General features: G+C 46.3%; 2 protein-coding genes across 8 annotated transcripts in view; one reads left to right on the top strand and one right to left on the bottom strand.

The window, feature by feature from the left end:
* The first annotated feature begins 306 nt into the window (after positions 1-306).
* Positions 307-10,389, top strand: Sclp (leucine rich repeat containing protein 20 sclp). 3 transcript variants are annotated; one of them, XM_076372045.1, is made up of 4 exons: positions 307-891; positions 8,568-8,711; positions 8,871-9,038; positions 9,161-10,389. In XM_076372045.1, the coding sequence occupies exons 1-4, from the start codon at positions 735-737 to the stop codon at positions 9,322-9,324; spliced, it is 633 nt and encodes a 210-aa protein (XP_076228160.1). In that variant the 5' UTR covers positions 307-734; the 3' UTR covers positions 9,325-10,389. The 3 variants fall into 3 exon arrangements, with proteins under 3 accessions (XP_076228160.1, XP_076228161.1, XP_076228162.1); XM_076372046.1 differs by lacking the exon at positions 307-891 and adding an exon at positions 7,466-8,060; XM_076372047.1 differs by lacking the exon at positions 307-891 and adding an exon at positions 8,134-8,451.
* Positions 10,390-11,207: 818 nt separating this feature from the next.
* Positions 11,208-26,200, bottom strand: part of Cip4 (formin-binding protein 1-like Cip4) — a 64,728-nt gene continuing 49,735 nt past the window's right edge. For 2 of the 5 annotated variants that reach the window (XM_031993657.2, XM_031993654.2), the window contains 9 exons: positions 22,403-22,453; positions 20,696-21,002; positions 19,776-19,922; positions 19,320-19,676; positions 17,728-17,757; positions 15,919-16,226; positions 14,572-14,763; positions 14,085-14,221; positions 11,208-13,647 (listed from right to left, as the gene is read on the bottom strand). In XM_031993657.2, the coding sequence (XP_031849517.1) occupies positions 13,490-13,647; positions 14,085-14,221; positions 14,572-14,763; positions 15,919-16,226; positions 17,728-17,757; positions 19,320-19,676; positions 19,776-19,922; positions 20,696-20,830 (1,464 nt within the window). In that variant the 5' untranslated portion in view covers positions 20,831-21,002; positions 22,403-22,453 and the 3' untranslated portion in view covers positions 11,208-13,489. The remainder of the gene's footprint in view (positions 13,648-14,084; positions 14,222-14,571; positions 14,764-15,918; positions 16,227-17,727; positions 17,758-19,319; positions 19,677-19,775; positions 19,923-20,695; positions 21,003-22,402; positions 22,454-26,200) is intronic. The other 3 variants (XM_031993655.2, XM_076372029.1, XM_031993656.2) reach the window with 3 other exon arrangements.

Raw genomic sequence — 26,200 nt, 5'->3', positions numbered from 1 at the left:
ATCTCTCGATCGAACGTCCTCTTCCTCTCTTTTCCCTGACATTGTCGACGGAGACAAAGCAGCCGGAAGGCTCCGGCGTCGCGGCGACCTTCGTCCCCGAGACGAACGGCGATTTCGACAGGTCGCGGACCGCGAGATCTCCGGGTGCAGCCGACGCCGCCGCCGCGCAGCACCGCGTGCACGCGCGCAACGTGCCTCTACAGTTGTTTTCAAACAAAGAGAGGGAATTGAAACAAAGTAGTCAGCTGATCCGAGATGCGTCTCTGGTGGGAGAGCGCGCGGCGAGGGCTTAAATAGCACCGCGTGGACTAACGCACGTCAGTGCCAGGCAAGCGTCGCCCGAAACGCTCCCGTTCCGATTCCTCCTTGTCCTCCGCCACGAGTGTCGAGATCACGGGAGCCGTGCCACCTCCGCGGGAAGATCGAAGCTATAGAGATCCCTCTCCGCGCGGTCGTCTCTCTCGTCGATGTTCTGCGAGCCGAACGCTCGGCGATCCCGTGAAGTCGAGGCAGCTCCTTGCGAGGAAAGTGGTGTTCCGTCACGAGACATGGTAGTTTCTTGATAGGGGGCTGCAGTGCTGATCGATACCCTAAACGGGAGGACAAGGAAGCGCGATTAATTACCGTGGATTCCGTAACCGGGGGATTTCCCGAGGTGAACCGAGGATCCCAGAGGAGGAGAGGCTTAAGGGTTACCTGTTCTTTCGCTTACCACGAGTTTCCGCTCGGAAGAGATGAGGCCGCCCTCGTACGATGGTGAACAAGTGCAACAAGTATCCCAGGAGCAGGGCGAGAGGAACGTGGCCATGGCGGTTTGCGTGCAGTTGGCGGGCCGCGCGATCATCAGGGTAGTTTCCCGGTGCGAAGAGGCGCAGGACAATTGCAACCTAGGTAGGTCTGATCTGTCGATGTATTCCTTCTTCCCCTGATCGTTCGGCACGGAACTCTATTGTGGAAAGGAACCGTCGAAGTCTCGATGATCAGATTCCTGGGAAAAGGATCGATACCGTGACCAGCGTTTTTTGTCTCGACGAAGCGGACCGCATAGTCGACTTTTGCGAGCTAGACGGATAATTGGCCGCCGACGTAATTGTTTCCTCCGCGTTGCATACTTTCTACGGACACGGTATCTTTCCGCGTTTCAGGCATTACACTTTCGCTCGACGAGGAAAACGGAACGCTCCGCGATCCTCGAGCGTTGCTTTTATTATCCGGAGACGACGATCGGTCTGGGACTTTCTTCGAGACGCGGTGCTCGCGGGAAACAAAGGCCGCGGACTGCGTAGTTTTAGTCATCGATGCGCAGATAAGGCACCGTCCGATAAGCTGTCCGGCAATGTTAAGGTCGAAATTAATCATCCCGGAGCATCGGTGGTTGCGTCCGAGCGATTTCCGATCCGGCTCGATCAGCCGTGATCCGTTTCTCGAGCTCTGCGTCACGCCGATATACCCTCGATAAAGAAAACCACAGATCTTGGGCGTGCGTGTTCTAGCTCTCGCGCTGGACGTGCCACGCGCTAGATGTTTGTGTTCCAAAATTGCCAGTGACGTCTACGCATCGGCAGTCTGGTTGCATTGCGCTAGATTGTTTCGAAACGTACAGCTCTATACGAAATGATTAACGAAATTGATCTACGTGTCGCGTGAAGCACAAGACTGTCGAATCTCTGAATTCATTTCTATGGTTTCCATCAGAGGTTCACACTAGAACTACCAGATGGGTCGGAATCACTCATTTCTGATTTCCCCTTTTACAATTACTGGAAAGGTACAGATTCTACGCAGAATTCTTAACACTAGGTTTACGGAACGCGTCAAATTGACGCATATTGGATTCTAGAAATATTATTTTGTAAATGTTTACGCCGATTTTGATTGAATCACACTGACATGTACCCCAATTACCTATCGAATCTCCAGTTTCAATCTAAATAAACGAGCATCGATTCTTTTAGGAATAATAGAACGAAGTGTACAATAAATGCTAGTAAACCTAATGTTAATGAAACTAATTCAGTAATAGCAACACTGAAATCTCGGTAAATTCACGCTTATGGTTTCCGCAAAGAAATTTGTAAAAGTCGGTTGAAGCGATCGGTAGTTCTAGTGTTAAACTCTGATTGACTCGCAACGCTCGGCTTGACCCTTCTACTCGCGTAATCCGCTTGGAACGGCGGGTTCTCAGTCGGTGAGGCAACCCGCCGCGTGCATCCCTATCGCCGCGAAAATCGAAAGTACACAATCCCGTAGCGCGCGTAAAAGCGAGAAAGGAAAGCGATACCGTTCCACGGGAACCGTAACAGTCGGCCCGTGCCGTCTGCTCGCGTGCGGGTTCCAGGGACGAAATGTAAACAGCTCGCGGGACCCGAGAGACTATTAACACTTTGAGCTTGGCGCCGACGTTGCTGTCCTTTCCGCTCAGGCGACACCGAGCACCTCGCGGCGAGCGTGCAACGCGTGGAGTGGAGAGCATAAGTAAACAAAATACAATACATTGTTTCGCCTGTTGATCTGTCGCTTGAATTATGGGAACGGTGCAGTCATTGCAGAAATATACAAATTGTAAACAAGATAATGAGACGACGACGTTAACCGTTTGTCAAAGACTTTCCAAACTGAATACTCTTTCCACCGAATTATCAGAGTTCTATATACTGGAAAAGAAACCGCGTGATCAATCTCGTTATTCGAACGATTAAATGATCCGTTCGCAGCTTTGCATAACCCTTTGCACTCACGGGTGACTCACCCCTTGATTTCATACAGTAAAACTATAAAATTTATTTAATATTATACTACCTATAATGCGTCGATTTGAGAAATATTGATATAAAATATAATAATAATAATAATAATAATAAAAATAATTTCACAAGATGTCTACCTCATCATTGAATGTCAAAATATTCCTGGCGAAAGACCGAGTGCAAAGGGTTAAAGCTCGGAGTTACCGTTACAGTGACATTCGACAGAGTCAACAGGTGCCCCGTGTACAAAGCTCGAGCATAAAAGCGTTACTTGAAAAATTCATCGGCTGACAACGGTACTCCGCACCCAAGTGCCGCCGAGGTGCAGCGGATCAATCAAAGTTAACAGACGCGCGTGACCTTAAGGTTCGTTCGGCTAAGTGACCAACAATGTTGGCAACGCGATACGTGTTTCTAGCCGGCCTTGATTCGTTCGTTCGACCGACCCGTAACGAGCTCGACTTTCAAACTGCCGTGACAAATCGTCGCGGGCCGCGTTTCGCGTCACGCTCGCGAGCTTTACTTCCCGGGCACCCCGTAGATCGCGCGAACCTCTTCCTGATTCGACCTGGAAGACTCCTCGTGAAGTCTCTCTCGGTTCCTCGCCTTATCCGGACTTATCTCGGACCTTTCTCAATGCCGCTTCGCCCTCCTTTGGCAAGACTCCTCGGAGACCGCGTCGATTCTTCTGGGTAAAACATGTCTCTCCTCCGACGGGAATCTCTGCAAAAACCATTGGATTCGTTAAAGTAACTCGCAGTTGCGAACGCGGAGGCGTGACCGACTCGTCGCTCGGTTAACGGGTTAACACGCTGAGCGCTACGTCAGTCCCCGGGGACTGACAGTGAACTCTCCGTTCAAGCGGCGTGGATTCTAGGGACCGACAGCGAACTTCTCGTTCGGTCGACATCGGTGCGCGAGACCAGCATTTCAAAGGGTTAAATTATTGACAATTAAAAAATTTACGTTAAAATTTAGCGTACTCCCGTGGCTTTTTCAGACCGATCGTTTCTTGGTGTTCGCGCTTTTGTCTCTCTGGCATTCCCCACCCCATTATCTTATGTTTATACATTGTATACACGTGCATTGCCTGCATCGTCACAGTGCAAACGACAGAAGAAACAGTGAAGAAAAGGAATCGTCTGTTGCGCTGTCGCGCGGTCTAGTTTAGCGTTCGCTCTCGTCGAACGCTCACGCCGCCTGAGCGGAAAGTATAGCAAAATCGGCGCCGCGCTCGACGGGTTAAACATTCACCGATACGCTTCCGCGCGCGTCCGTTGAATGAACGCCGTTGGAAACCGAGGGACGGACAAATCCGTTAAAAGCAAACGCGGAGATTTCTAATCGGTAACTGGCGAAAGTCTCGCGCCGGAGAAAACGAGAGCGAGAGGTGCTCGACGGGCGCGCTGAAGGGGTCTACGTACGCTGTCTCCGTAATAACTCGCTCGTTAGCGATCCGCGCGAGGAAACGACTACGCGGTGAGCTTCTCCGAGTGACAATCGACCGGTGCGGTTTTTGTCGCGAGGCGTCAATGAGCGTAACGCGTCGTCGTTCGAGAGCGCTTCTCGCGAGCCGTGTACAATCAATTCGACGCGCTAGAAAAGACGCTCGCCGCACGTTTCAAGCTTCCCAGAGAGGTCCGAGGCTGTATATAGACTTCCTACTTCTCGTTCGGAATAGCGACGGGAATGTTGCAACGTTTAATTCGCCCGCGACGCGTCGGCCGATAGCGACGCGGATGTTAGCCAGTCGTGTCGGGCGGCCGCGCACGTAACAGGTGGCGGTAGTCCCCGAGCGTGCATCATTTCGAATAAAAGTGAAATGCACGCTCGGGGTTCTCCGGCATAGATAATCGCGAGGATAAATGCCGCGTTGCACAACTCGTGTCCGGCCTTTGTTCCTCGCGCAGGCCAAACTGCACGCTGCTTTTTGCGAGCGCAGCCTTAAGGCGCATCGAGGCGCGGTTCGGCCGAGGAAATTTCAGGACCGTCGATCACCTGGGAACGACGGGGAAACGATTGCCAGACAAACTGGACAATGTAATTTTAACACGTTCCGTGCCATAGAATCTTATATTTTGATGATGAACTATATTGATTTTTTTTTAATTAAATATTAACTTGTATTCGAATTTCTGGCAATTCTTATATACTACTTTTAACCCTTTGAACTCTGTAGGCTCCAATGCACCAGGAATGATACTAGATATTTTAATGAATCTTAAAGAAACTACCCTAAAATTATTTTCCACGCATCCAAATTTTGTACTAAATTTGAAGAAATGTTATAGCATTTCTAATTTTCGCTATGGATACTATAAAGATTAGTTGCAGTTGCTGATAGATTACAAAACCATTCGGAGTGCTAAGGGTTAAAAATATTTTTCTACAGAAACTCGTAGCACTGAACGTGTTAATGAGATCCTTGTACCTTCTGCTAGTTTCGCCTGTCGTTAACGCTTGTAATTAGCAATATTTTTCAATCGTCGCCGATTTTTGAGATGATCGTGGCACTCTACCGAGTTAGACGCAAGGGATGAGCGCGAGGGATTTTAACACTAGGTTTACTAATATTATTTGATAAGTGTTCACTTTTAAATTGTCTACTTTTAAACTTCTAACTACTAAGACCGAAACGAACGAACACCAACCTTTCCAGGAACAATGGTATAAAATGCAGGAAAAATTTCCGTAAACCTAGTGTTAAATCGCATCTTCGATCGCGCGCTCACGATCTAAGTGAATCATCAGTCTCGTTTAGTCGGAGACCAGCACGGTCGTCGTTTCAATAAAATGAACGATACCGCGCAAGTGTACATTTTGCCTGGGAAACCATCCTGAACCTTACGACCTGCCTTACAGTTATAGGCAGATAACCGTGAGCCAACGGTCCGTCAACGGAAAGGATCTGTTGCACGTTTTGGAGGCATCCGTGTATACGAAAGGTCAATCTCGGAATAGTGAACCGCTACGGGGCCTTGGCAGAGTAAACGCGCACGCTTTGCATGCCGCGCGAGAGTCGTTCCGTCTTCCTGATCCTTTTTACATGTAGCCCACGATAGATCCCTGCCGGATTACTCATTCGTTGTCAGTTAATCGTTCAGCCTATTGTCCTCGTGTCTATTCGAGGTCCAGTTTTCCATATATTAGAAGTAGACTGCGGATCTGTATCTTCCATATATTAGAAGTAGACTGCGGATCTATATCTTCCATATATTAGCGTTCCGTAAACCTAGTGTTAATTCAAATGTTCAAGAATGTAATTAGAAAAGCAGAATTACAGTGGGAAATGGTTTTCCCTAAGAAATGTTATGAGAAACATTAGACTTGAGATATTTTATTTTGAGCAATTTTGTATCTCCAAATTTTCCATGAATGCATAAGAATCCGCAGTCTAATTATTAGATAACCATAAGGACTTTGTTTGCAGTTAGATGATGTATTTCTAATGACTGTGATGCATAGCAAACAGGATGTAATTGTTTATTGGAACCAGTTTCTTGGTATAGTTACGGATAAAATATTCATTCTTGAAAACTGCTGCCTATCAGACACACGAATCCGTAACTATACCAAGAAATGGTACCAACTTTGATTGTTGTGATTATTCGTAAACATTTCTATACTGTAAACAATGCCACCTAACACATTGACATTCAAAACAAACCTGCAATAACAACGCAATTCAAAGGAATAATTTAATATTATATCTCTTTTATATTTCGCATATTCTGCACCTTGAAGTCATGCAGTATTGCACGTGTTAAAGGAACAAACGCAAACTCACCGATTGCGCAGAATGTCTCAATGCATTCCCCTTTAATCGCCATTTACCAACGATGAACTGGAAATTGTTATTTGAACAAATGAGTCAGCTCGCACGTTTATCTCTGAACGAATAAAATACCCTGTAAGAAAGAGAGGTTGCATTAGTATCCATTCTAAAAATATATATCCACGGAAATAGGTGTGATTCGAGGGAACCTGTGTGCGGCGACGGAATAGCTGAATTTCTGGTTTCAATTCGAACGTGAATAATTCCGCCCCTGTAACACGCAACCGGATTGTTACTTCGAACGGACGCGGTAGAATGTCAGTGTATGCAACCCTCCGTGCACGCATACACAGGTATGCGAGGCGCCACCATCTATGGAAACGTAACCTTAAATGGCAGCTTGCCGCTGAAGCTATTTACTACTTTACAGCAAAAAGTCATCGTCACTGTCAATATATACGATAAAACAACCGGTCGACTCGTGCAGTTCCCTCGGCCGATACCGGGTCATTCCTGTCCCGTCTTTGTATGCTAATTGCACCGGCAGAAAATCATCTCGTGTATGTTTGTACACCGTTTTGCGTACAACGTGCGAATCAATGAAACTATTAACGCTCTGAATATATTTAAACAGTGATTATGCGACGGTAAATATTGTACAATGATATTTGGTCCTGACTGCTTGCACAATGAGACATCTAATTCCAAATTCGAAGGTTTGGTTTGTCTGTTAACTGAAACGCAATGAATATGTTACCTCGTAGAATAAAATCCTGTTCATCGCATTATCGATCCGTTGGATAGACTTTTTCTGGATACGTTTTGGAGGAGCAGCCCGTGGGACGGATCGTGATCAGTCGGAAAAACGCGGGATCAAGCTGAAACTGAATGCGCAGGCGCGAACAACATGGCGTCCGAAGGCTTCTAGCGCGGTATCAAACAAGCGAGCGTCCCGCGTCTATTTTCATACCGTTCAGACGTCTCTGATATAGTTATTTGATTAATTCAAATTCGAACGAGAAAATTTGACAAATTTCACTGATCGGTAGACTGCGGATATTTCTATGGATTCCATAGCTTCGACTGACTCATGAAAACAGGAAACGCGAGTTTTCTACGCCGCTAAACGTTCCTGTTGGGTAAAGCGGACTTTACGATGTATTATTATTGAAATTGATATTTTAGTAGATTTTATCCGGTAGTTGTTCCCAGAGGAATCCGCAGTGTACTGGTCACGCGTAAAGGTGCAAGGATTGCGCGAAGTATATAAGTGCGGGACGTTTCGAAATAAGAGCCACTGGTTCTACGTTTCGTCGACGCGTCACCTGGACTTCCGGAAAGTAGAATGAATGCCAAGGCTGGCCGGCGGACGGATGCTATTTATTCCTGAAATCCGTCGGAAATAAATGTTTCACTGTAGAGCGGCCGAACGACCGATTCGGGAACTCGCAGTGAGTCAGTCCACATTGGCAAGATGGCGAACGCCGTCACGAGAGTGGTATTGCGCTGCGAGGAAGCACAAGAAAACGAGAATCTCGGTAAATTGTTTTAACGAAAAAACTCGACGAATCGATCGCTGGTGTCATCGACATGCTGTGGTTCATCGAAGTTGCGTTGTACTCTGTTTGAATCAGTCATTATGCGTGCATTTAATTTTATGTAGTTCGTGACCTAGTTTCCGCTGCTACAGGTGTATCGCGGGTTTTATAAAAAAGGGGCACTCGGTTCTGAAAATGTGTAATTCATTGTTTGTACTCCGTGTCCGTAGCTCATCGAACAAACAGCTTAAATGAAACGATACCATGGAAAATGATTTGCAGATGTACCAGTGTCATTGTTATTCGTCGCGTAATATTGATACACTGACCTAATTCGACAGCTGATCCGCCAAGAACACAATGCAATGGATGCGGTATTGTTTCCCGTGCTGTAATAACGACATTTGTACTTCTGCTTTTTTATGGAGCTATTTATATCGATATCTCTCTTTAAACGAGCGAATTATTATGCAATAGTTACAAAGATATTTTTCCATTGTTTTTCAGACCTATCGGAATGTCAGTTGATGCAGGTACCTGACGCAGTTTATCATTTAATGAGACACACGGAATTGAAAAGATGCAACCTCTCTGGAAATGTGATAACAAAGATTCCACCGAAATTTGCTGTGAAATTTTCATTGATTACAGGTGAGTCTTGATAAGATGAATCAAAGATACCTTGAATACACTGTTTCCTTTATTTCTGATTAGCCCTGGTGATAAATGATGCTTTAAATTCATGTATTTTTTTCATTTATGCAGCAAAGTCTCTCTGTAAACGAAATTCAAATGGGTAATTGTTTCTAGAACTGAATCTGAGTCACAATCAAATGAGTAAGCTGCCAGAGGAACTTTCTGAGCTACAAGCCTTAGAAAGGCTGAATATATCGCATAATACTTTCATTGCTTTACCACCTGTTACTTGTCGGATACCACAGTTGAAGCATCTTCATGCTAATAACAACTCTATTATTGGTAAGTATATTTTTTCTTTTTTTTTTTAACAAAGAGGATATTTCCAAGAAATTGGCATTCACTACCGATTAAACTATAATATTTCCATGTGTTTTTCAATGGTCCCTGTTCTCGATTTTCAGATGTGGACGTTGAAAGACTTAGGCACGCTCCCGTTCTGGAATTCATTGATCTCCAAGCGAATCCGTTGACACCTAGAATGCACGATCTTCTCCGTACCTTGACCCGAATTCGAATCGAATTGACGCCCAGACAAGTCGAGGAATGGGAAGACCTTACCATCTGAGGCAGATCCGTAGCTCAAGGAAAACAATCAAATCTGCCAAAGGGGCTGATCATCGAATGATCATCATTCTGCGTGGACGTAGTTTGTTTCCGTTGTGTCTTGACTGTGATTGTTCAAGAGCCTCGCAAACGAATCGTTGCGCAAGTTGAGAACGAGTAGCGAGTATTTTGTACAGTAACAGTATATACGACTGACCCAGAACGGGCGTGGCGATAAAAGCGGCAAGGATCTCTCTAGGAGTAGAGCGATATTTTCTAGCCTATGTTCCTCGAGTACTTAACAACAATAACAAATAACAACAAGAACAACAACAGAGTACTTGCCGCGTACCTGGAACTTTTTTCTTCATTGATCTCGTGAATGAATATCGGATCGATCGTCACACATCGCTTCTTCTTTTGTACCGTGTGTTTTACTTCTTTTTTCTAGATCTTTAATCGGTCGTGTTCATTCGTCCGACCGTGTACCTCTGTGATCGATGCCACGAAACATCCTCGAGCCGCCGATCCAACTTACTACCATATTTTTACTAACTTCGATTAAATATCCTGTAAATTTAAGATACGTTTTATTATTTTTTATGCGTGGACTTGATATATTGCGACATATATAAATATATATATATATATATATGAACGAAATCATACGACGACTGCCAATGTACGGGCGATCGACTGTTGACATACTCGCCATAACCAATTGTTATTTCGACTATACAAACGAGAAACGTGGAAAAATTATATATATATAATATATATTTATGTATATATAATATATATTCATATATATCAAATATATATAATATATAATATGTATACATAAAAGCGCGTAAACCTGATATAACTGTTGACAACGCAAGAATTTCTTTTTTTTTTTCAATAGCTTTCCTGTGTTTTTAGACGACGTATATTGTGAATTTGCAACGAGCTTGCATGAACGTTTATATTTAATTTATATATGTAGCTGCGTGTACATGCACAATACACAACAGAGAATGTATTAATATGTATTTCCGATCTAGTCAATTGTCCGCGAAATGTTGCAATATACTTTAAGAAACATCGACATCTACTTATTCCCTCTACCGTACCCCATTCCCTAAACGGCTGATTCGTTAGAAGTTCAAGAAAGACAGGAGAGACTGGACTGTGTGCGCACGGTGATCACATGAAACACGTCCGAACGCAATACATTTGGTTTAGTACCTATATTTTTTCAGTATTAATAATATTTAATAATAATTAATAATAATTAATAATAATAATAATAATAATAATTAAACGTATGAGTCACAGAGTTAATTATCTACAATACTTGTTCATGAATATAAAATCACAAAATATACATAGAATGGACGCGGTTTAATTGTAAGAATTAAGGTAGACATTACGGACTTTCTTTTACTTCATTTTCCGTTCGTTCGCAAAACGATTCTCTTTCCCGTCACTTTCGCAAAGTGACACGACGTTTAAATGCTGCCGGGGGATTGGTTATGCTCGAGCGAAAAAGTACTTGTCGGCTGGCCACTTTCCGCCGCCGAGATCATCGGTGCGCGCGAGGAGAAACGTATCCTCGCTCGATCTCGGAAAGTTCTTCGACGTTATCGCGATCGCGCGACAAATTCGAAGGAACCGAAGGAGGAGAAAAATCATCGCGAAAGCCTCGCCAAGTTTCGCTCCGGCAGATCCCTCGACACGCGACGAGAAGAGACTTAACAATAAAAATTGCGTACGTCGGAGCGACACAAGTAATAGCTATTTAAACTGGCAGCAGCTGCGGCAGAGGGAGAGAATCCATCCGTCTCCTTCACGTTTACTCTGTTCGTTTTCTTTTTTCCTCTTAAGTTTGCGTACACTTTGCATATCTTGTATACCGAAGCTACATTCTTTTTTAATGAGTGATTATAATATTTTTTTTATATATATATATAATTATATACATAGACATATTTTTTTTTTTTTTAATGCGCGAGAATAATATACGACTACACGATTCCGATACATCGCAATCGAATCTAGGACGAATCTAGGCTTTGTAACGGCGTAAGGGATGAGCACTCCCCTCCCCCCGAGACACGCGGAGACGGCGGCGTTCGCGGAAGAAGAGAGAAACGAGGGGAGTTCCCGACGCCGCCGTCTCGCGCCTGTCCTCGTTGATCGGAAGAAGGACTCAACGCCATCGCAGGGTACATCGAATCTGGCACTCACACGCGTACCACTCGCTCCTCCCGTTCTTCCTCCCATATTCCCTTTGCAGTATGTACAGAAATATATATCCTAACTAAATTCACATCCAGGCAATATCCGTAGAAACAAAACTCGGTCGACGAAATCGTCGAGGTCTACTTGCTGTACAGAGCACCACCTAATCAATCACTCTCTCATCTCGAGTTTAGAAACGAAGACATCGATTAATAAACTAATACAACAATAGAAGACAATAACGACTCAACCGAATTGTAAAGTAGTGCATACTATCGTCGGCAGAGGCAAGAAACGGATACTAATATGCATGAGTACTTTTCTCTCGCCCTGTTCATCGAAAAAATAAATAAACTCTTTCGATAGTTCCTTTACCTTTCCGATCCATGGTGTTCCGCGCTTAACATTTCGACTGCCATATAAACGCTCATCGAAACTCCCATGTCGAAACGGTTTCCTTCGTTAACCAGTTACCAGTGACGAGTATACACGTCATCTTAAAGCTAACACGTTAAGCGCCACGAAAATCTTAAGCGTTTTCCCATAGAGTCTGTCTTTTGTAGCAAAGAAAAGTAGGAATAATTATGAATTGTTTTGCAACGTTTGCGTTACACTATTATCAACTTAGTTGCCTTATTAAACATTTTTATTTCAGATCGGTTGTCTTGTATGTTACGATTCTTTTTTAGTCATTCGGAAGCGTCAGTCACCAGTGACTGACATGGCGCTTGTGTTAATGGTGCTAAGTTTTTCAACGATGTTATTTTTTGAGACAAACATGTAATTCTTCGTTTTGCTCTAGTTTCTCGTTAGGATATATTTTAAGTTTGGCCTTTAACGAGTATACGCTTCATTTGATTTTATTGCGCGCAATCAGAGGTTTTTCAAACGAAGTTCCACACTTAGCTGGTTAACTAGAAACCGAGAAGTGAAGATCCTTAATAATCCGCTATCTTATATCTCACGTGTCCGAGTTTCAATGAGAAAGCGGTCGAAGTGTCTCGGATCGCTCGGTGAACAGGGCTCGCGACGTTTGCACAAAGAAAAGATAGAGAAGGAAGGAATAGTTAAAAGCGCTAAGAACGGATCGGTTTCTTGGTCGTCGGCGGAGATAGCGTGAATCGTCCGTGAGTCGCCTGCTTTACAATCGAGTCGATACACAGGGGAAACAAAGTATTGATAAAAATCGTGCAATTACACAACAACCGCGGTTATTCGTCGTCCGTGTGACACGTGTGTGTGTGTGTGTATAGGCGGGGCGCATAGTACATGTATATGAAAAGTACGTTATACTTTCTTTCAGCAGTGTTCGCAAATTGTTCGCTCGTGCACGACCAAAGTACAGAGGCACATTTCTTCAAGGCTGATCGTGTTTACGACCAGGGTGTGCTTCGTAGAAAACTGTACTGTACTTCGGAAGTATGCAACGCTCGGGTGTGTGTGCACGCACGCGACCGATCCTTCGGTCGGACGGTCGATCTTAATATCCTATTCAGAATGAATTGAGCCGAACCACGTGAACGCCTCGCTGATGACAAACCGGAGAATCTCGGGCCGGTTCTCCTTTTCAACGTTCGCGTTCTCGATCGGCGAAACGGAGAACGGAGGGAGGTGTGTTGGGCGTAATTGACTAAACGTTTCACACGCGATCCCTCCGAACGAGCTAGACCCCGTTGGCACATCGTCGTCATCATCGTCGTCGTCGTCAGAAGAACTGTTTACGTTTCGCACGGAAATCGTTCGTTAACGCAACGCTTAGGCCCCGCGATTCGTAACACAGCAGTGTCCTGGGAATCCTGCGGCGAACCAACACAAGACCCTCCAGCGCGAAACCCCGTTCGGCGGCGTTAATTATTTCTTTGTCGTTCAATGTACTGAACCGAAATAGCGTTTCAAAGACCACACCCTATCTCTTCGTTCACGGCTCTCCACTTCGTAATTGTTTAACGTCCTAAGAGTAGTGGCTAAGTGTTATAGAGGTGGCACTCTATGTAAGATGTAGGTACGAAGCCCTCGATCGGCTGCGAGATGCGCCGCACGCGGGTCCATCCGTCCCCTTGGTCCAGCTCGATCATGTACAACTCCTCACCGTCGTACATCGGTATGGACCCCTCGCTAGTGGCTGAAGAGAAATTCAGGATTTATATACCTCTGCACCAAATACTGATCGTAGAAACAGTCCTGAGTAAAACGTTTTTATTTAGTTACAATTACTCGTTCTAACTCTTTGTTCCCTAAAGGTATAATATAGAAATGCTTTTAAATAATCATCATACAATTGAGCGAACTCTGGTAATTCAATTTTGTTGGAGGTCACCGATGACCCCACGGCATTCAACGTGTTAAATTACTGAATAGAACATTTTCTAAGTTTGCTGCGTCGAATCAGGTGGCGACTGTAAGGCGCCCCTCGAGCGCAAAGGGTTAATATACTCCTCTGAACAGAGGATGTTCAAGCTTGTTACAGTCTTTAACACAGAGAACCCTTTATTTCTCACACGAGTAAGATCCTATAAGTTTTACCCAGTACCGCGTACAAACCGTCTACACTGCACGTACCATCAAAAGGATAGAGAGCTCTACACGTCCCCAACGGTGGCTGAGCATCGATCTCGTCAACGTAATATTCTTCGCCGCCGCTACCAGGAAGAGACGTCCTCGATTCCCCGAGACCAGATTCCGGGCTATTCGTGGAACTGTGCATCAGTACCGTAAAGCGAAAAGCGTGTCTAATTGGTCTAGTTAAAAATTCTGATCTGTGTTTAGACGAATTTAAAGACAGAAAGAGATACAGAGAGAGAGAGAGAGAGAGAGACTCAGTGAAATTGTGTGCACGTGTAAATGTGTATTTATGCGAATGTGTGAGACAGAGAGAGAAAGAGACTCGCAATTACTGCAACGCAATTCTTGCGTCAAGAAAGACAAAGGGAGGTGTAAGAGAAGAGAGAGAAAAAGAATTGCACTCGAAGGAATCTATTTCTCTTGCACGATGACTTTTTCAGCGAGGACGATCGCGATTCCGAACGCTGTCGATTGAACGGCTTACCCGTGCGTGGGCTGCGGCGTGCCCGGAGCGCTTTTCTTGTGTATCGGCTGGTTGGCGTTCGCGTTGCTCACGCTGGAATCGGACGCCGATCTCGAGAGGCTCTCCTCTCCGCCCGAATGGCTGGATCTTCTTGAACTCAATGGCCTGGTCGCGGACCCGTTGCTAGTGGGCTTCCTTGGCGCTTGACTCGGGCTGAAACATTTTACACGGTACAGTTCACTGTGCCGAGCCAAGCGGATCAGCAGAATTCCATTCGTAGGAACCCCTTGAATTATTTTAGAGTGTATTGTACTTGCGAATGTTACCGGGCAAAATCGTTTAACCCTTTGCACTCCGAGCAATTTTTAATGTAACCAGCAACTCCGAAATAGGTTTAATATGAGCTATCAGCTATGAGCGTGCTTTGTAAAAGATTTAAGACCCTGCTTTGTCATTAAAAAAGCGCGTGTATATTTTGAAGTTATGTTTGACTGAAAATGAAGTAAGATTCATTAAGATCGTATAAAGAAATGTTTCCAGTCAACTGTACTAAGTAGAACTTGTATATTATACAACGAAGGTCATTATAACAGATGTATGAATGATTTCACGCTCCAAGTGAACTCGGCGTGTCTCGAGATCAGGGGTTGAAACGGTTCCGGGACTAACTGTTGCGAAGAACAGTTCCACCGTGTTCCACTTGTCGAGATTTTCATTGACTCATATATTAAATCAATGGATTCAATGATTAATTAGAAAAGCATAGGAGAGGCCCGAGGCGAGTCACTGACCCATCTGGTAGGCAGTGTTAACGCTAGGTTTACGGGCATTTATTGTACAGTTTATTCTATTGTTCCTAGAACAGTTCGCCTATTTAGATTTTGAAACATTTACCAAAGGATGTCTACAAAATTCAATGTGCGTCAAATTGACGCGCTCCGTAAACCTAGTGTTAACCCTTTGCACTCGACCAATTGATTTCATACAGTGAAACTATCAAATTTGATACTTAACATTAAGCTTCGTATAATGCATCAATGTACGAAATATTGAAAGAAAATAGTTCTCCTCGATGCATGTCAGATTTCTTAATTCAATCTAAGGAAATGTCGTCTGTATCTCATTAGAAAATATTGAATATTTCCGGTGAGAAACTTGTGGAGTGCAAAGGGTTACCATCGTTCTGCTGTTATCGGAATCTCTGAATAATGCAAGATAGATGGTAGATTCTTGATCGAACTGCTGGCAGGCGCAACTGTTTTCCGAACCGATAACCGTTTCCAACCCCCGGCGTCTCGAGTGTCGAACAGGTTCCAATAAACGGAGTGTCTCTACCGCACGAGGGCCTACGAGATTCAGCAAGGTCACCTGGACAGACTGACGCCAGCGCGCATTGCTTCCTCGAGATAACCTTGGAACTTTGCCAGCTCCGCGCCGAGTTTATCCAGCTTGTTGCTCGACTGATTCAGTTGTCCTTCTATGCTCATCGGATCGCCCAGTGCCGGGTTCTGTTCGTACACGCCCTTCATCTTCATCAGACCGTCCCTCGCCGCCGTCTCCTGCTGGATCTTCGCCTGGATCTCGTCGAGCCTCTGCTGCAGCCGCTTCTTGCGCTGATTCGGAGGCAGATCGCTGTAGTCCTCCTTCGCTCCGTCCCCGTATCCAGGCACGTTGTTCTGCAATGATTTTCAATTGAGCAACGGGTAATCGCATATTCTAGGGGATCGCTACAAATAGTGTGAATATGATGGAAAACAAAAGATGGCACGCTGTTAGCGCGGCAAACGGCACGATACGCAACAGAGAAGATTATCTCCTATCTTGAGTAAACAGTGACTCGCGCGATTCGCTCGTGTACTCGGGAACAACGGACGAGCTTGGAAATTATTACGTGACACTTCTTGTCGCGTCACTTTGGAGGACGCGCAATGGATACCAGTGTTTAACCCTTTGCACTCGACGATATTTTTCATGAAAGATACTCGATACCTTCTGACCAAGTATTAACATTTTTCGCAACTAACGCGATTGCTTATAATAGAACTATTTTATTTCGATTATGCGTTGATACGTTACACATGCTTTAATATTGAAGATTTTATAAGTTTGCTGCGTCGAATCAGCTGGCGATTGGCGCCCCTCGAGTGCAAAGGGTTAACATTTAGAAAGATAGACCTTTCTTCCCGATTATATCAGGATTCGACAATTTGCACGAAGAAATTCCGGAGTCACTGTTGCCGACTGTCAGCCGCGATTAACCCTTTCAGCTCTGAAGCTTCCGGCGACATGCAACACACCGTACATCGGGCAGTTAGTTCCGCAGCGCATACACGAGCACGCAGGACCAAAAGGGTTAATTCTATGATCGAACGTATCGGCGGGGAGCGCAGGATCGGCGATGTTATGCGTGGCTATCATGAACGTACTCGGAGAGTCTAGCGAACTATTATTAACCTGTTAACAGAGAATATCCTGTTAGCCTGTCTATTGTTAGACCATTGCACGCTAAGCCCTGTGTCTTCGTTTCACTTTAACCCTTTGCGGTCCGAAGTACTCTTGGTTTCTCACTTTGAGGTTCGACGTTAGTTCATTCAATGTTTAATACGATGCTCTATTTGTTTATTCAAGAATATTTAGGAAGGAGTGACTGGAATGTTACCTTTAACCCCTTGGCCTATGATTTCTTTCTGAACTCTGATCGATACGGCAACTTTGTCATTAATAATTTATTGGAAAAAGAGAAGAATTCGAAGCACATGTTATGCCTATATAAATGAACGAATATCAACTTCCCCAGGAACAATAGAATAAACTGTACAATGCCCGTGAACCTAGTGTTAAATGGTACAATTGTGATGCTACGAATGAATATAGAAAAAATCGTTAGAACAGGTAGAGGTTGCAATAGACATAGGACCGGTAAGGGTTAATACCGTCGAGCCTGATCGTCGCTGGTGAAAGCTCGCGTGCATCGAATCGTAGTGAAGTTTTGATATCCGGTTATTCTTGAAATCGCTCGGTTAACAGGCTAACGGAAACACACGTTGCGGAGGGAGCACGGAAACGTGGGAGGCGAGAGAAACGAAAGAGGGGAGGGGAGAGATAACGCATGTATGATTCTCGAGGCATGGGCTGTCGAACGAAAGGCAACGGGCGATTGTAAAGAATAAGACAAACCTTCAAAGCTATGCACACCTCGATCAATTTCTGTTGTTCGCATGAAACAAAGTCCAAAAAATGTATCACTTTAGCGACAATGGATCGAGAAACGATCTCGGGCGGTGGCGCGTGAGCAGAAACTCAGATACGTGACACCATCTGGGAATTATCGATTTCTATTTGTTTTCTTTCTATTCCGTGAAACGTTGAAACATTCTCTCTCAAAATCGTGTCCCGAGTTTCTGCTCGACCGACAAAGATGCGTCTAACGACACACGCAATCGCTTTGCCACACTCTCGGATATGCAGAGGGGATGCTGTCTCGTTACACACTGTTTGGCAGGCGGCTTACAAGCGATCCATGACACACGTACTTACAAAAAAGCGCAACCGCGTCCAAATTCACAGTCCCCGGAGGATCGGAAACAAGAGACACCGCAGGCAGATCGAACCATCCACCAAATTAATAGAAAGTACAGAAGAAAAGGTAAGTTGTGCGTGGCCCCGACCGTCGTCGGCTGAAGCCTAGCCCAGACTCAGAGACAATTAGCCTAGTAGTTTCCACTAATAAATCTAGACCTTCGTATATTCATCTTTCGATTGTCTCTTTCGTTGGGCTAGGCTTAACGTTGCGTCTAAACCGATCTCAGTGTCGCGTGCGCGCGTGTATGTTCGTGCACGAGAGTGCTGAACGGAATTGCCGGAAGACAAACAGAGAGAGAGAGAGGAAGAAGAAGAAGAGAGGCGTAGAAGTATTCCAGAAGACCGCGAATGGCAGAGGGTGTCATGTTCATGCTTCCATAAAGTCTGTGTGCATATTGCAGGCCTGTCGACCGATGGGGATGCAAGTACAAAAAGAAAAACAAAGAGGGTGTCGGGGAGAATCGTTTCGTGCAATCGGTGATTATATTTTCCTTCTGAGTTGATCGCTCTACCCTGGAAAGACAGGCTCTCCGACGATACTCGTTTAACACTTTATTTACCGAACGACTATTAAATAGGCTTTTCCGACGGCTATCGTATTATATCTCGGCGCGCGGTTCACTAATTCTCTTTGAACAACACTCCCAAAGGAAAGGTGAATTAGATTGTGTTACTCACGATGATTTTGTTGAATCAGGATTGCAATTGCTATCGGAAGATTTATTGAGAAATCTTTAAGCGTTGATTATTAGTCTTCGATAAACTGTTTCAATAACTGCCGGTAGATAATGCGTTAACAACGACATCTCGAATGAATCTTTATAGAGAAATTCCTCTTGATCTTTCCAGGGTTAACCTGTTAACCGGGGGGGACGAGTCGACTCGCCGGATCTTTCTATCTATCGCGTTCGCCGACTAAGACAGGGCCGCGTTTAATGTTTCCATAAACCTTTTTCATTTCCATTCGATTTCGTATCATGATCCACGATCGAAACGAGAGCGCCAGTAACGCGTATCCGTCTGAGGATCCTCTCTGTTTCAACAGATAAAGAGCGCAGCCCTGACTAACGAGTCGCCCGGTTAACAAGCCACGGACGATCCTGACGGCATAGAGCGAACACGCACACGCCTAGGAGTGTCAAGTCGGCTAGATCTCGTCCAGGTTGCCGCGAACCAACAACATGTACCTTGTTGCTACTGAATATGCCGAACAGGCCGACCCTCTTCTTAATCTTGCCACCGGAAACGGTGCCCTTCGCCGTCAGGTGGTTGTGTATCGGTTGCATGACCGGCTGCGACAACTGACTATTGCTGTCGTAGGTCTTCGCCACGGAGAGATCCTCGAACGGGAAGTCCCCGGGCGGCTGGAAGCCGCTCTTGTAACGCTCGATCACCATCATCGTGTCCTCTTTCTCGTTGATCTCGTTCGCCGCTTTTTCTATGCCGTCCAAACACTGCGCGATTATCGGCGCGACCGCCCGCTCGATCTCCACGGACTTCAGCATGTAGTTCCGCATGTTCTTTATTCTCTTCTCGTCCAGCTCCTGTAAAGCGACACGAAAAAAAATGATTAACAAGGTGGAACGGTTTGGGGAGAGGTAAGGGGGGGAGGTAAGGGGGGAGGAGATAAAAAGAGAATATACCTGAAGGTGCTGAAACACCTCCGGCATGGCCGTGTGATAGTGCAGCGTCTGCATTTCGTTTGTCTTCTGCAGCTGGTTCGCGTACTCCGTCTTCGCCTCCTCGCTCTGCTGTGTCTTTAGAGTCATGTTCATCCTCTGCTTCTCCAGCTGAAGAGATTCCATGTATACATGTATCGGTATTAGCGGGAAATTTTTCTCGCGCAGACACGAGAATAAGGTGAGCATTAGGCGTTAACCGAACCGTGATCTTCTGTTACGAATTATCTCGATAGAAGCTCTGCTCTACTAACTCTAGAATTCTAGTCGAAAGACAATAGATGCTTCGGGAAGTCATTAACGAAACTGTAATGATTCTACAGCTTTTATAGTTTCCATGGGTGACTTTGAAGAAGCCAACTGCTCGATAGATCAACACTAGAACTACGTACCAATTAAAATGACTGGTTTCGATTGTTTTGTTTCACGATTATTGATATCTTAAAGCATTGAATATTCGAAATGATGAAAATAAATAGCTTTGACTTGAATACTATACTGAATGTCTGAAGAAACCGAAAATAATCTATTGTTAGTATAGTTCTTGTGTTAATCCTTAATGCTTTGACTGCCATTTCCCAAATTCCGGTGACGCTACTTTTAACATAAACCTTCAGTTTCCTAATAATCTTCATTTCTTTTCCATATCAAGCAATCCGTGTCGACATGTTACTTTCGACGAGCGTTTACTTGGCAGTCACAATATTAACTCCAGGAAGGAACGATAGTCTCTAAAGTAAAGACGTCTACGAAGGATCAACCGTGGCAGCAGATTTCTCTGACGATTTCGCACCCCGTACAGAAACAGAGTCAGGAGGCCCGCGTAGGCGTCTACGCGTAGGCGGGGTTGAAGCGAAGGATAAAGGGAGGATCGATCGACGTACTTCCGCTCTGGAGAGATGCAGATCAGCGTCCGCCCTCTGGTAGTTCTCGACGGACCTTTCCGCCTCGCGGAACGCCTTCTCGTAAGCTTTCCTCGCGCGCTCCAGGTTACCGATCTGTCCGGCCAGGGTCGCCATCAGCCTGGCGCCCTCCTGCAGGTGTTTCTTCCTGTCCTCCTTAAAGTCCTTCACGAGTATGTTCAATTCCCTGAGCACGTTCGCCTGGAGGTTCTCAGCGATCACCTCCCTCTGTCCCGCCTGATCGTTCACCTCGTTCAGCTCCAGCTTGAACGCCCTGCAAGGGCTGTACCTGCGCGAATGGAGAAATTCTCGCGAGACACGTCGACGACCGGCGGTCGCGCTCGGGAAACCCCGAAACACCGAACCTCGCCCTCTAGATTCCAGGATCCACCGAAATCTTCGAGAGAAGCATGACTGATCGACCTTTGAATCGGGGATTCCCGAATCGCGAGGCGACGAAATGTCCAGGGAAACGCGACGACCGTCGACGAAGCTGCTAGGACTATGAGGAAGCGGTCGGCGGGGCGTTTTTCAGGGCGGGGGTGGTAGATCGATCACGCGCGGCCCACGCGAATCGCGGATGACGCGGACGGGACGAAAACGAGCGGGCGAAACGGGAGGAAGGACGGCCCCGCCAGGGAAACATGCCCGTAGGCGCGCAACGAGAGTTACTGAACTTATAAAGCGACCGCCCACGACTACAGATAAGAGATTAGCTACCGTTTCATGCCGCGCCGACGCTGCAACCGTCGAGAATCGACCGTTCCTCGTACGCGACGATCGCGTGCGCGACGAATCGGTGGTCCGATCCATTCGGGCACCCGGACTTTCGTCTAAATCCGTCTCAACTTCGTCGCGAGCTGTGGTTACTCTTGAAAAAGGCCAACAACGAATGCCAATTGGCTTTTCCTCTTTTCCGAACGCTGGACGTTTATGGTGCAGTTTATTCTGTTGTTCTTAGAACTGATATTCGTCGATTCTCGGAGTTAGCTTCACGATAGACGAGTAGAGTGTTATTAGAATACAAATTGTTTCAATTAACACTAGGTTTATGGGCATTTATCGTGCACTTCTTTCTATTATTCCTAAAAGAATTGATGCTCGTTTATTTAGATTGTGGAAACCGGAGATTTGATAGTAGGTAATTGGTAAACATTTACAAAATAATATTTCTAAAATCCAATATGCGTCAATTTGACGCGTTCCGTAAACCTAGTGTTAATTCCGAGAGCGCCTCCGCGTCTGAGAACGCGAATTCGAGTTTCTCCTCGCGATTTTCGCGAAGATGCTTAGCGCTGAGGTGCTAAATGGATTGAGGTACCTCGATCATCGTGTTCGATCGTCGCGTATAAGTATTCAGGTAGAGAGGAACGGTTTCCGGCGTCGATCTCGGAACAAGGGGAAGCAATATCGGCCGGTCCGCGAGAGGAAGCGACGCGCTCGCGTAAAAAAAGTGGGCTGAATGCCAGCCAGGAGTGAATTCCAGCGGGGAAACGAGCCGTATTCGAGACCGTTCGTCTCTGGGATCGAGATCGTCTATTAAAAGGTGATTTACGCGGCCGAAAGGAAAGCAAAACGGCGTGGATTTCGAGATCGGGATTATTCGCGAGTGGTATCCGCGACGGGGCACACACATCGCTGCCGAGCCGTGGATCCGGTATTACGCCTCGAACGTTGCCTCATACTCACTGAGAATCCTCCTCCTCTTTCTTCTTCGGCTGATAGCTCTTCACGAGACGTCTGCAATCAGAAACGAGACAAGATTAGCGATGCGCGTTCACGTCCCGCCGGCCTCGCCGCCGTCTGACCCGCTGCGCGCCGTACGCCATTACTACGCTTCCTTACGCGGACGATCCAATCTCGCGCGATTCAGGGAGGCAAGGGGGACAACGAAAATTCAGGCGCGTATCCACGTTTATCTTCTGCGGCAAGCTGTTCGCTAGACAACCAATCTCGCGAATAGGTAAAATCGATTCGTCTTCGGCGTCGGGAGACCTTAATCTTTCTTCAGTTAATTGAAAGTTGAACGATCGGTTTCCTATCAAACGTTCTCGCAGGAAATCCTATGGCCGAGATCCGTTACCGATTTCTTTAAAATTCTCGAGACGTAAATGGTATGTTTGAGAAGCGATTAAGCGATGCATCAGTTCATCTCGAGGAGCTCGTTTCTTTCGCCGAACGAGGGCTAAATCGCGTTTAATAGGAATCGGAAGCCGTTACCGTGCGCTCCGGTCCGGCGACCCGTGTTCCGATCGTTCGGGGAACACAACGGGACCGCTGGGAATCGAGTATTCGCCGAAGCAAGGCGGCGAAGTTAGAAAGTTTTTCGATCAAATCACGCGCGAATTTCACCCGGACGTCTGAAGCTGGAACAGAAGGCGCCGCGGGAAACGTGTGGGCATCGATTAACAGTTTCCGCAAAGTGCCGAGCAATTAGGGCTCTCGGAATCGTTCAGCGGCAGGTTTACGGGCGTGTGTCGCACGCTCCGCCGTTGCCGGAGAAGCTGTACCGTCGAAGACAGACGATCGCGACGCGATCGAACCCACGGGAATATTTACCAGACGTTTACGAAATTCATTGCGCGTGAAATCGACGCGCCCCGCAAACCTACTGCTAACGATTCGAGTGGCAAGGAATAACGGGAGCGTCCGCCGACTCATTCCAATTCGACCGGCGCGATGGCCGGGCCACGAGCGATAAATGTGTGTCGGCCGGCGAGCGCGCTATCGTCCGGAAGTTGACGTGTCCTTGATACCGGATCCACCGTACGCCGGCTGGAAACCGTTCGTGAAAACGGGTCGCGGTCTCTCCGAAACGCCGGACCAAGCTCTCGCTAACGTCGAGTTTACAAGCGTTTCCAACCGCTGCTCGTTCCGAGGTCCTCTCGAGACGAATCGAACAACCTCGAGTCGTTCCGAAGCCGAGATTCGAATCTCCGCTCGCGACTCTAGAATAGCTCGTGGACCTCTAGAGGAGCGCGCGACCGATCGGAAAAGCTATTTTCGAGCAGCCTATCCGAGCGGCTTTCCCCGCTGGGTCTAGGTTACCGGCAGTTGAATAAGTAATACCCGGGGTCGCCGAGAATTCAGGCCGGAATCCAGAAACCGTGGATCACTTTCCACGGCGATTCGATTCGCTCGCAGTCTCATTGACAAACGACCGACACACGCGCCCGTGCGATTGGCGACTGGGAAATAAGAAAGAAAGCTGAACAAAAGAGACTGCCACGGCTAGAAGCGAGACGCGCGCGCGTACCTCACGGCTGCATTTCACTCGGAGAGTCGACGTTGATTCAGAGGCGATTTGCGCGACTAGTGTTTCGCATTAACAGATTCGTTTTTCTCCGTTCCCGTCGATCCGGTTAGAAGGAATCTAGTTGAATCTTGTATTTCGCGGATCGTTCCTTTTCCTTCGCGGAGATCGAGCGAACGACTCGAAGTCTCGGCGCGCAGTGCCTCTGGAGGAAACCCCAAAATTCGAGTTTTCTTATAATGAAAATTGAAGATTACCAATGGTTGCTAAGTAGTCTATGCTGTACAGAATGATTTCCATTTCGAAAATCTACGAATAAACTCCGTTCCGCTATTCATACAACGTTCGCATCGAAATATCTATTACCACCGAAGAAACTTCATAACATCCCCGGAATGTAAACAAAATGTGATCACACGCTCGCCTCTTTATCATACAACCTATTGTCCAATTTGTTTGTATCACCGATACATTGCGAGTCATCGAGTTTCATCCAGAAAACGTAGATTCTTTCCATTTTCGGTTTTCTGCGTTACATCGGTTGATCCGCGGTTTCGTTGTTATCGAGAGTCTCGGCCGAGAGATTCCGCTCGCCGCCGATTGGCCGGTCGCCGGAGGACCGGAAGCAGCGGGAGACCGTTCGCGATGCGAGGAACGGGGGCCGCGTGTCCGTTCGGAATGCGTTTAATGAAAATCAACGGCGCGACGAGCCGGGGAAAACTGCGACGCCCGGTGAACGGTACACACCGCGTGCACGCGCGCGCGCGAGCGAGTCGTATCGCAGAAATTACGGCGCATTAAGGCGCAAGGAACGTGCCCGCGATAATTTATATGCAGCCGTACGTACGTGCGGCCGAGATGGATCTGTGTCTGTGGACGCCGCGCGGGGAGCACGCGGAATCGTTTACAAAGATTCGCACGCGCGCCGGCCGATCGAGGGAGGCCGATAATTTAATAAAATATAAGGTATCAAGGATGATTGGGGAATGCGGCGACGAATTGGGAACTGCGATGCGTTATTTTTTTAAGTGGAACGAGCCTCTGGAACTGGAGTATCGCCTCGGTGATTGTATCGTTGGTTTCGAGTGGATGATGTTGGTTTTGGGCCTGCGGTGTCTAAGTGGGAGTAATGGTGTTGTTTTGGGAACTAGAGTATCGCGTTAAGAAGTATGGTATCGCGTTGGGAAGTTTGGTATCGTCTTGGAAACTACGATAGTATCATTTTGGGAACTGCAATGTCGACTTAAGGAGGACAATGTCATTTTGGAAACTATGATATCCTCTTGGAAATTAGTATACTATCATTTTGGGAGCTACAATGTTGTCTTAAAAGCAACAATGTCGACTTAGGAAGTATAATATCATTTTGGAAACTACAATATTGTCTCGGAAACTACAATACTATTATTTTGGGACCTACAATATCGTCTTAAAAGCAACAATGTCGACTTAGGAAGTACAATATCATTTTGGAAACTACAATACTATCATTTCGGGACCTACAATATCGTCTTAAAAGCAACAATGTCGACTTAAGAAGTACAACATCATTTTGGAAACTACAATATCATCTTCAAAACAACAATACTATCATTCTCGAACTAACAATATCGTCTTACCAACTACAACATCATCCCAAGGACTACAATATCGTCGTAAAACCTACAAGATCATCTTGGGAACCACAATATCGACTTGGAAACTACAATGCTATCATTCCGAGGCCAGCAAAATTGTCTTGGGAACTGGAGTATCTCATAGAGGCCTCCCGCATCGTTATGGTAACTGCAGTATTGCTCCGAGACCGGCACTACTGCCTTGGGAACCGCGATACCGCCTTGAGACTTAGAATATCGCTGCAAGATCTACGGCATCGTCTCGAAGCCCAGATTACGATCACCTCAGGAATCATAAATGCGATTCGTTCTCTTTTCGTATTATTCCCGTTGATCCCCCACGCGTTAATCGGTATGAAATTCGCGGAGAACCTCTCTCGAGAGGCTCGCTTCCGTGCGCCTCGACTTCCCTCGACCGGCCTCGTTCGATCGCGGCGAGCGATACACCGCGGGATCGCTTAAAATATCGCGAGATTCGATCCCGTCGGCGAGATATCAGCGGCACGCGAGAACACGATCGATGCCCGGAGCAACCGACCGGGGACCTCGATTGTCTGCTTCTAATAGGGGAAAAGCCGGACCAATGGAAACTGGTAGCAACGATCCGCTCGGGCACAA

Source organism: Nomia melanderi, chromosome 11 (genome assembly GCF_051020985.1).
Source record: "Nomia melanderi isolate GNS246 chromosome 11, iyNomMela1, whole genome shotgun sequence".
Lineage (NCBI taxonomy): Eukaryota > Metazoa > Arthropoda > Insecta > Hymenoptera > Halictidae > Nomia > Nomia melanderi.
The sequence above is the reverse complement of the archived record's forward strand: the minus strand, read 5'-3'. Positions and strand labels throughout refer to the sequence as shown.